The 11,658-nt window shown below is 41.1% G+C and overlaps 2 protein-coding genes across 2 annotated transcripts; both read left to right on the top strand.

Moving 5' to 3' along the window:
• Nucleotides 1-619: 619 nt before the first annotated feature.
• LOC109260031 (olfactory receptor 51I2-like) lies at nucleotides 620-1,567 on the top strand. Its single transcript, XM_019438019.2, has one exon. It carries the CDS (start codon nucleotides 620-622, stop codon nucleotides 1,565-1,567), a length of 948 nt encoding a protein of 315 aa, XP_019293564.1.
• A 9,146-nt stretch (nucleotides 1,568-10,713) lies between these two features.
• Nucleotides 10,714-11,658, top strand: LOC109260033 (olfactory receptor 51I2-like). The gene has a single exon (XM_019438020.2). It carries the CDS (start codon nucleotides 10,714-10,716, stop codon nucleotides 11,656-11,658), a length of 945 nt encoding a protein of 314 aa, XP_019293565.2.

Below are 11,658 nucleotides of genomic sequence, written 5' to 3' on the forward strand. Positions count from 1 at the left end.
CCTTTCTTGAACACTTGGTTCCTCATCTGTCAGACTGGATGTAAGTGTGAACATCTCTTGGGGGTTAGCTAAGATCATGGCTATGAAAGTTGAGGCATTTGAAGGACAGCTGTGATGATGGCCACATTGAAGGTGTCCAGAGGGTTGCCAATGACACTTAATGAGCTATCAACCACCCGGAAGAAGAGTCTTAATCTAGTCTTTCTGAAAGATGTCTAAGAAAGAAGTCTTTCTGTTGATGGCTAGCATTTCATGACCTCCTCCTCATCCTCCCAATCCATCCTTTTATTTATTTATTTTGAGAGAGAGAATGCATGCATGCACATGGGTGAGGGATAGAGAGAGGGAGAGAGAAAATCCAAAGCAGGCTTCATTCTGTCAGCATAGAGCCTGATATGGGGCTCGATCTGATGAACTATGAGATCATGACCTGAGCTGAAATCAAGAGTTGGATGCTTAACTGACTGAGCCACCCAGGCTCCCCAATATCAGTGTATTTTAGTAATAAAATCTATATGCAATCACAGTTTATAAACTTTTGTGTTGTTTTTCCTCCCTAGGAACAATAGTAGTCTTAGGCACAGTTGTGCTGGCTGATAACACATGTAGCCAGCTTCTCATGGGTAATTTCAAAATCAATGCCTCTGATGCTCCCACCTTTATCTTGACGGGCTTCCCAGGAATGGAAACCATGGAATCCTGGCTATCCTTCCCTCTTCTGATGCTCTACACCATCTCCATTGTGGGAAACACCCTGATCCTCCTCATTGTTAAGGAGGAGCAGAGCTTACACCAGCCCATGTACTACTTTTTATCTCTACTTTCAGTCAATGACTTGGGAGTGTCCTTTTCCACATTGCCGACCGTGCTGGCTGCCCTCTGCTTCCATGCCAGGGTGATTGCCTTTAATGCCTGCTTGGCCCAAATGTTTTTCATCCACCTCTTCTCTTGGACAGAGTCTGGCATCCTTCTGGCTATGAGCTTCGATCGCTATGTTGCCATCTGCCACCCACTGCGCTATGCTACAGTGCTCACTAATGCCCGCATTGTGGCAATGGGACTGTGTGCTGTCCTCCGAAGCTTTGCCTTTATCCTTGTCTTCCCACTGCTGCTGCACAGACTCCCCTTCTGCCACTCCCAGAACATCCTCTCCCATGCCTACTGCCTTCATGTGGATATGATTAAGCTGGCATGTACTGATGTCTCCCTCAATAGCCACTATGGGCTGGCCATTGTGCTATTCACCTTTGGCCTGGACTCTGCACTCATTCTCATCTCCTATGTACTAATCTTGCGATCAGTGCTTGCCATTGCCTCCGGAGAAAAGCGCATCAAGACACTGAACACATGTGTTTCCCACATCCTAGCTGTGCTCATCTTCTATGTGCCCATGGTAAGTGTGTCCATTGTGCATCGTTTTGGGGCCGGCCTGCCCCATGCTGTCTATATCCTCATGTCTATTCTCTACCTCTTTGTGCCTCCCATGCTCAATCCTATCATCTACTCCATTAAGACAAAGGAGATACGTTGCAGGCTCCTCAAGATGCTCTTTAGGGTTAAGTCCTGAGTCTTTGGTAGAACTAAAAACTGTGAAGGATTTTGTCTTGGAGGTATAACCATCCAGACACCATTGGAAGAGAGGATCAATCCAAAGAATGTTAGTGTTACACTTTGAGGTATAAGATCAATGCACAATCATTTAGTCTGGTATATTGGGCCAACACCTGCCAGAACTTGGGTCTTATCCATAAATCAAAAATTCAATGTCCTTTAGAAACACAAAAATGGTCTCTTTTCAAGAATAACCCAAAGAATGTCAACTATCACTACAGGGTGAGATTATTTTCTGGAGAAGCAGGGAACTATTTTTAAGATACTTGGTGACATGGTTAGGACTTCTGGTTATGGGCCTGCACAATTCTGAAAAAGACAAGGGCAAAGAGGGACTAATTATGGGCTAGGTATCACATCTTTACCTGTATGCAAGCTTAGCTTGGGTGATTAGTTTCTGATGTTTCCAGGAGACAGAGCTCTTCCCATCATGCCGTTTGAAAAGTCAAATTGTGATGGTTAATATTACATGTGAACTTGACTGGGCCACAAGGAGTCTAGATATTTGGTTAAACATTATTTATGTGTGTATCTGTGAGGGTGTTTCTGGTTGAGATTTGAATTGATAAACTGTGTAACGCATATTGCCTCCCCAGCGTAGGTGGGCCTCATCCAATCCACTGAATGACTGAATAAAGTAAAAGTCCAAGAATAAAAGAAAGACATCTCTGTCTGATTGTCTCAAAGCAGGAAGGTTAGTCTTTTCTTGCCTTTGGTCTTAGGCTTGGACTTATACCATTGGTTTTCCTGGTTCTCAGGTTTTCATATCTGGACTGGAACTATACCAACAATTCTCCTAGGTCTAGACTTCTGCTTCTCCATAATTGTGACAGCCAATTCCTTATAGTAAATACAATAAATCTCTTTATATACACATCTTATTGGTACTGTTTCTCTGGAGAGCCCTGACTAATCCAACAGCTACAATATTTAAATAGTCAGAATTAGACTTAAGGATTCCTGGTATATTCTTTTCACATGGGAGGTGCTGAAATATACAAGCACTTGGCTCTGCCAACCTCCATTGCATTCAACAGCCCTTTGCTTCTCTCCTATGACCTTTCCCTCACTCTTTCATATCTATCTGCTTTCCCCTTATGGAATCTGAGCTCCCTAAAACAGCAACTTTTTCAACCACTCTGTCCATCCCCATCAGACTTATAGTCCCTCCATTCAGATAATGTCTGATGATGCTACAGCAATAATGAAAGAGTAAGTGAAAAAATAGATTAATACATAATAATGGATGAATAATAGAAGAAAAGCATAAGTGAATAATGAATAAACATATGGGCTAATAATACATTTTTTAAGATCAGAATCTCATATCAAGAAGCATTTCCTCTCTCTCTGTCCCCCATTATTATGGAGAGAAATGTAAATCACAGGTGATATCTTTTTTTTATCTTTATTTTTTTCCAGCTTTATTGAGATATAACTGAAATCGATGTTGTATAAGTTCAAGATGTACAATATGATGATTTACTGCATGTATATATTGTGAAAACATCAGCACAATAAGGTTACTTAACCCATCCAAAGAGGTGACTTCTTGAGTAAGTGGGCTGAACTTCTCAGTCTTAATTTCCTCATCTGTAAAATGAGACACTAATCTCTGATTTATCTACTTCATATGTTTGTTTTGAAGAGTGAATAAAATAAACTTTAAAAATTATATGATAATACACATATTTTATTTGCTTATATTATTTTTATTTAGCAAGAATAAATGCAAAATTCAGGGTTTAGCTTCAAAACATCATGGGTGTAAACCAGAGTCTGAATAAATATTTTGTCTAAGACTTTCTTGAACCCTAAGTAGCACTGTTCTATACCTGCTTTCCATCCCCACTGTCCTTGGAATTTACTTTAATCATATTCATTAGTTTGGGTAGTTTGTCTCCTCCACCAGACTGTAAACAACTCGTGCACAAGGACTGTGTCTTATGTATGTTTACACTCTTCAGTCTCTAACAGAGGGCCTGAAATATACCAGACATGTTCAAATAAGTAAAGAAATGAACTAATAAGTGATTATCTTTCCGTATATTTACCTACCAACCATCTCTTTATACTTTAATGAATTACCATATTCCTAAAATATTTTAGTTTAACATAGATCATAATTTTATTAAAGAACAATTCTATATGATGACTTACGTTGTTCATAGTCTAAATACCATATGCATTATGGATCTGGCCAGAGGAAATAAAAAAATAAATTGTACTTGCAATCTTCAAACCTGCCGCAAATGTACCTTGCATATTTATATTGCTCAGACCTTATATGCTATATAAAGTATACCCATAGCAATTTCAGTACAGTGGCAGCACTATGCCTGGCCTTTAGCAGGTACATAAAGAAATATTTTTTGAAACAATATTGCTGTTTAATGATCTTGGCTCTGTCACAAATATGACTTACAATAAGGTTATTGCCTTAATAAGTGGACAATATATGCTTTCGGTGACAGTACTTTTGCCTGCTCCTTTAAATCTGATGGATTTTGAAGCAACTATTTGGCTCATTTCCATACCTGTGAAAACCTTTCTGGGAGCCTCTGGTCTATTTTCCACATCACATTCTATAAATAAAAACACTCAGTACTTTTCTCTTGGCCTTAAAAATCGGCCTAGTCTAAAAGAAATTCAGCAGATATTTGCTGTTTAAGTCTTCTTCTGTTCAGTCCATTAGATAGAACATTTATGACTCTGCCTGGATCTGTAACTTGCCAATATAGAGGTAAGTGTAAGACTGTGACCTGGTTTACTGAAGAGAACTATGATTACTCCAACATGCTCACAGGGCTCTGGGTATCCAGGTCATCAGATACATCTTATCTGAGCTCTTTAGTCTCTTCTTGTGACATGAATTGTACGCGGTCTCTTCAAGCAAAGCCAAGTTCACCCACTTGTTATGAGCTGGAAGTACCTCCAAGGACCATCCAAGTCTGTGTGTCTGCTTGAGTTGTTGGAAGCAAATGCCAATATATTTATTTCATGGAACAGAAGGTTAAGGCATTCTCCATGTTGGTGTTGGTTCAGTGAGAATCTTCTGGACACACACATTGGAGTAGAGGGCATAGGAAGTATCACTGTATGGAATCTGGGTCCCTTCTACACAATTTTTTTTTTTTAATTTTTTTTTTAACGTTTATTTATTTTTGAGACAGGGAGAGACAGCATGAACGGGGGAGGGTCAGAGAGAGAGAGGGAGACACAGAATCTGAAACAGGCTCCAGGCTCTGAACTGTCAGCACGAGCCTGATGCGGGGCTTGAACTCACAGACCGAGCCTGATGCGGGGCTTGAACTCACAGACCGCAAGATCATGACCTGAGCCGAAGTCGGACGCTCAACCAACTGAGCCACCCAGGCGCCCCCCTTCTACACAATTTTGAAGCTTCATTTGGGGGTCAAGAGTCTGTTTCTGTGCCTACCTCCCTTAGGTTCTACTCAGCACACCTCACACTGCTATCTGAGGATATATGTTGCTATACCTCCATCTCATAAAGGGCTTCCAGTGTGGACCCTCACAAACATATAGCAAGGAACTCCCTCTTATCCCCCTACTTGTAACACATCTAGGGTGGATATAGAAAAATAAATATCAGATCTGACTCAGTGATTTCAGAGCAATGAAAAAACCCCAGTCATATATAGTCTTATCTGCTTTCTATTTTCTGTCTCCTAGATGAAGAAATGTCCATAATTATCCCCTTGAAAAATAGGTGACTATGTTTCTACCCAGGAAGGTCAAGAGGATCATGACTTGCATATTATTTTATAGTTATGTGTCCCAAAATAAGATATGAATTTTGTGAGGGTGTGCAATATTGTGATTTAGAAGAAATACATATTTGCTCATTCAGATGGCCAAATATAGACTTCTCATAGATATTGTCTTTATCCACAGCTCTTGGCTCACAGCTCCCCAAACCCTTGGAATTTCTTAAGGGATAAGAGCAACGGGAACATCTTTTTTTATAGCATTTGTTCTCTTGTCCTCAGTTCCTGAAAACATTTCAGAGCCATAAAAGTGAAATGGGTGTCTTATTAATAACAAGCTTCTTTCCACCAACAACTGTGCTTGTGTTAATGAGGTGACTTGGGGAAGGCACGTAAGGATAAGAGCTGGTTGCCAGGGGAAACAGCCAAAAATAGAGGGGTAGAAATTTCTGTCTCACCCTGCAATTTCTGAGGAGGGGAGGAGGATGGAAGCTGAATTGATCACCAATGGCCAATAATTTAATCAATCATGCCTATGTAATGAAGCCTTCACAAAACACCCAAAAGAAGAGGCTTGGAGATCTTCCAGATTAGGTGAAATAACATTTCCATATGTTACTGTGCCAGGTTCCAAACTTCATGAGAATAGAAGATCCCTTGTTCAAGACCTTGCTCTATGTATCTCTTCATCTAGATAATGATTGTTTTAACATCATTTAGTATCTTTTGTAATAAGCCAGTAATCTAGTGAGTAAATGGGGTTTCCTGAGTTCTGCGAGATGCTCCAACAAATTAAGAACCCAAGGAGCAGGTCATGAGGACTTCTGATTTGTAGCCAATTTCTCAGAAGTACAAGTAACAATCTGGACTTATGACTGGTGTCCGAAGTCCAAGGAGCAGGTCATGGGAACTCCAATCTCTTGCCAGTCAATCAGAAGCACAGGTAACAACCTTGGCTTGCTAACGGCATCTGAAGCAAAGGGCAGACTTGTGGGACTGAGATTTAAACCTGTGGGATATGAGGCGGGGTAGACAGTTGTCAGAATCGAGTTGAATTATAGGACACCAAGCTGATATCAGAGAATTGCTTGGATGTTGAAGGAAACCCTCCGCCCTCACACATACATGCAGTGGGATTGCTACCAAATATTTAGGGTACTTAGCACCATGGATGGCACAGGAAAGTTTTTCTACAAACAGGGAAAGGAGAGAAAAACAGGGTTGCATAGAAATGAAAAGGCGGTATGCAATTTAATAAAAAATGTTGTCCTTAAAATAAAGTGTGAAGAAGAAAGACCTCCAGCAAACAAATATGGATGCTGACAAAAGAGGAAGATACATGATCCAGGAAATGGAATTCCAACCCCAGGAGAATAGGAGGACAGATTCCTTGCTGCTATTTGCATGAGAGACCTGAGAAGCAACTGATATAGACAGAAGCAAGAGAACAGAGAGCTTCAAGGAGAACTTACCAAGAAGATTAAAAAGCATTTACTAGAAGAGTAGTGTGATGAAGAGGTTGGACAGATTAGAAGCAATGATATACTCAATGGCTTCATGAATTAGCCCAAACTGTAATAAGACTCACTATTGGTCATAAACGCTTCCATGTTTCCTATCTCATACTTTCTCTCCACAAATTGCTCACATCTGTTGCCCCCAACCTCTTACTCCCAGCTGATGATCTTACTTTCATTTCAGAAGAACGTTGATGGGATTAGACAGGAATGCTCAACGTCCTATCACTAAGTTTGTACTTATCTTCTGTTAAAAGATAAACCGAACAACAATTTTAAGACTTCATTTGAGCAAAAATCAATTTAAATCAGGCAGCATCCAATCTAGCAAATAGAAAGGGGCTCTGAGGAGCTGTACAAAATAAAGACTTGTATAGGCAGAAAGGAGAGGGAACAAGGAAGTTATACTACGCAATAAAGTGGTTTGGTTATTGAAAGGTTACTTTCTTTGAGGGGATGACTGAAGTCCATCAGGCAGATTGCTTCCCAAGTGCCAGTCAGGGAGTTCCTGATGGACTGGTTTAAGATTCCATTCCTGGAATAGACAATCTATAACTAAGTCTCTATTTGGTGGTGTGGGGCTTACACAAGTGACTCGATGTTGGGCACAGTGTCTTGTTTTTTAACATTTCTTTCTCCTGTGTAGAGCAATGGCATAGACACCACTCTTCTCCAAATTTCTTGGACTCTCAATTGAGATGATATATTGTCTGGCTTTGATGAATTAATTTCTCACTCATTTCCAACTTATTTTTTAAGCCTCCTAAACCCTTCCTTTCTGTCTCCCATTCTCCTCTCCAGTGTTGCTTTTCAAGACTTCATACCTGTGTTTGTGTTTTCTCATCTGCCAGAAATGACCCTTCTTTTGTTCTTTCCTCATCTCCCTTCTGCCTGAGATTCACTGTGTTAGTTTTCTCTGGCTGCTGGCAGAAATTATCACAAACTTAGCAGCTTAAAAAAATAAAAAAATATATCTTATCTCATAGATTCTGTAGGTCAGAAGTCCAGAAACCCTTAATGTTTAGGATCTCTCAAGGTAATCACAGTGATGGCAAGGCTGAGTTCCTTACTGAAGGCTCTGGAGAAGAAGCTGCTTTGAAGCTCATGTAAGTTGTTGGTTGAATTCCGTTCCTCGTAAAAGTAGGACTAAAGTTTCAATTTCCTTGCTGGCTACCAGCCAGGGGATGGCATTTGCTCCTAAAGGCTGTCTACACTACTCTCATGCTATTCATTCAACTCCCTCCAGTAATTGTGGACCAAGTGCCTCTCATGCTTTGACTCTCTCTGACTTTTTCTGCCACATTTTTCTGATTCCAGCCTGAGAATGTTCTTTGTTTCTAAGGACTTATGTGAATCAGTTTGGTATACTTAAGTCACCACCCCCCCCCCCCCCACCAAATCCTTAAGGTCCATAATCTTAATTATATCTTCAAAGTCCTTTTTTGCCATGAAATGTACCTACTCATAGGTACCAAACTTGGACATATTTGTGGGGGGCATTCTGCCTACCATATTCACTTAAATAATATTTGCTCATAATTTGAAAAGCAAGAGATACACCTGAAAATCTTCTCTGGCTGCCCTAGAATATTGTAAATTCTCCTCCTTTATTCTTTCCTAAACTCTGCCTTGTATCTTTTATCATTGAATTCACTGAAATATAGAAGAGGTGTTTCCTTAGGATTCTCCCCAACTAGACTATGGAATGTTATGCTTATTCATCTACACATTTCTGAAGACTAAAATCATGTCTACTATTAAATGAAGGACTCCATTTATAGTTACTTTTGTTAACATACACCTTATACCATAGAACTTTAGGGTAAAAATTGTTACCTTGCTGTAAATGAAAAGACAGTATTTTTTTTCTTTCCATATGGGAAAATTTGAAGAGACTTATGACAAAGGGTCAGTAGACACAGGATACTGATAAACCCATGAGTATTGATCAGGGCTTGGGTAATTTCCTGACCTTTTTGCATGGCAATCAGTGTGACTGCAAGGTCTATGAGTGCATTAGGTGAGACACTGAATCCTTTGGTCTGACTTACATATGAGTGGGAGTTTTGAAAAGACTGGTGAGTTGCAGGCAAACATTAGGTATCTGAGGGGTTCTTGCTAAACCCAATTTCTTTGGTTGTAAAATAGATGTGTAGATGTTCCATGTTCCCAGCAGTCCATGAGTACCTAGGCAGATATAAGCTCAAGGGACTTCCTGAATGCAACCTTATATTGTCAGGCCAGAGAGTTGGCACAAGTAACCATTTGGGGGTTGGAGTAAGGCATTCAGGGCCCCCACTACTGCTCTTCCTTCCTCTGCACCTTCCATGTGCACAGCTCTCTCAGGTAGGTAAACTGGAGTGTCAGATGCACAAAATCTCAAGCCTTAAGGCACTCTTCCCCTAACTTAGAAATCCTTAGTGCTATAGTATGACAGTCAGAGGAAGGAAAGGCTCTCCATAATTTGAGTCGGGTTGTTTGATTTCCTGTACACTTTCACCTTTACCACCTTACTTAGTGTTAAGAAACTAAAATCAAGGGTGTCTGCACATTTCATGCAGAGACAAATAAAAATGTTTAGGAGGAGTTTTCAGGTAGAGAAGACAAAGTGGTACTAAGAATATGGAATGCAGGGGGGAATGCATCCTGAGAAGAGAGGATAGAGGAGTCTTGAGTCAGATGAAGGTTTGGCAAAGGCAGATGAGCAGCTGGAGGTGAGGGCGGACAGAAGGCTATAGAACCCAAGCTGCAAAGTCCTTAAAGTTTTCACAACTGTCCACTTTTGGATCTCCACAACACTGTTAGCTCGGTTTCTTAAAATCTCCAGTTTACAACAAAGAGAACAAAAACCCAGGAAGGATCAGTGACTTAGTGAGTATATCTCCTGTGCAAGACCTTGCACTAAGCACAGAAGGGGCTAAACAGTGAGCGAGAGTCACGGCTGAGTTCTTGGAACTGAGTCAGGAGGGAAGACAGGATTCACAAAGCTATAATGCAGGACTGGCAGAGAAGTGGGCATGAAAGGAGACACAAACCTATAGCTATGAAGGTGGTAGCAGGAAGACAAGTTACCTCTGCTGGCCATGGACAACAAATATCCATGGCAGAGGGCATCGCTGGTCCTGGTCCCTAGAAGATGGATCTAATGGCTATGTTATCACATTCAGGGCTGCCTCAGGGAGCTGAGGACCTGCAGTTCATGTTTGGATAGCAACAAAGAGATCAATGTGGGTATCCTGAGGTACAAGGAAGGAAATTTTGAGGATTGAAACCAGAACTACTGATTTAGTACTGACCACCTCTTTCTACCCATTTATATTTTATCAGGATGGATGGATGGATGGATAGAAGAACTGACAGACTATACAGGAGTGAGGAAGCTGGAGAATCATAATAAGGTAATAAAGGTTCAGTAGCATGAGAGAGTGGAAAGAGGAAAAGTTTATGGTTCAATGACTAAGCGAAATGTTCAGGAAGAAGGTGGGATGGTCAAGGAAGTAGTGATAAAGACAGTTTGATTTTAGGTCTTGAGGAAAAAGATGCCCAGAGATTGATGAAAAGAGTTCATAGCTTTGAATGTGAGAAGAAGCATTGTGGTGTTAGGCACAGGTGTAAAGGAAGGCAATGTGACCTGTTTAGCTAGCTGTATAAAAGAGAACACTCAGATAATTCCAGAGATATTGTTGACAATAAGAGAGAAGGATGAATGATTTGGGGAGCAAGATTGATTAATGCTACAAATAAAGGGCTGGATGATATATAAGAGTCTTAAGATATTAGGTCTAGGTCATGATTTAAACTGTATGTTTATCTTCTTTACAGGACAGTGGTCCTAGAGTCTAAGCAGTAATGCCAATATGGGAGGTAACCCCCACAACAGCTCAGAGTTGCCTCCCTTTACCCTGACAGGGTTCTCAGGGCTGGGGACCTCCCAACACTATGTGTTTCTGCTCCTTGGTACCCTCTACACTGTCTCCATTGTGGGAAATGCCCTTATCCTTTTCATTATCAAGGAGGAACAGAGTTTGCATCGGCCTATGTACTATTTCTTGTCCCTGCTATCAGTTAATGACCTAGGTGTGTCCTTTTCCACACTGCCCACGGTGTTGGCCACATTTTCCTTCCGCTTACAGAAGATCAGCTTTGATTCTTGCATGGCTCAAATGTTCTTTATCCACCTCTTCTCCTTCATAGAGTCGGGGATTCTGTTGGTTATGAGCTTTGACCGCTATGTGGCCATCTGTAACCCACTGCGTTATGCCACAGTTCTTACTGGTGCCTGTGTGGTGTGTATGGGCATGGCTGTTATCATCCGCAGTTTCTGTATGGTTTTCCCACTGCCTTTCCTTCTGAAGAGGTTGCCCTTCTGCAAGGCCAATGTACTCTCCCATGCTTACTGCCTGCATCCAGATCTGATCCGCTTGCCCTGTGGTGACACCACCATCAATAATATTTATGGTCAATTCATTGTCATCTGTAACTTTGGTCTGGATTCTGCACTCATTCTTCTCTCTTACGTGCTCATACTGCACTCTGTACTTGCCATTGCATCCTGGGAGGAAAGACTTAAGACACTGAATACATGTGTGTCTCACTTGTGTGCTGTGCTCATGTTCTATGTGCCCATGGTTGGTGTGTCCATGGTTGCTCGCTATGGGAGGCATGCCCCACAGTATGTACATACACTCATGTCCCTGATCTATCTCTTTGTGCCTCCTATGCTCAACCCCATCATTTATTCCATCAAAACCAAAGAGATTCGTCGGAGGCTTTGCAAAATACTGCTGGGAACAAAGTTTTAA

Source organism: Panthera pardus, unplaced genomic scaffold (genome assembly GCF_024362965.1).
Source record: "Panthera pardus isolate Hobbes unplaced genomic scaffold, ASM2436296v1 HiC_scaffold_12, whole genome shotgun sequence".
Classification (NCBI taxonomy): Eukaryota; Metazoa; Chordata; class Mammalia; order Carnivora; family Felidae; genus Panthera; species Panthera pardus.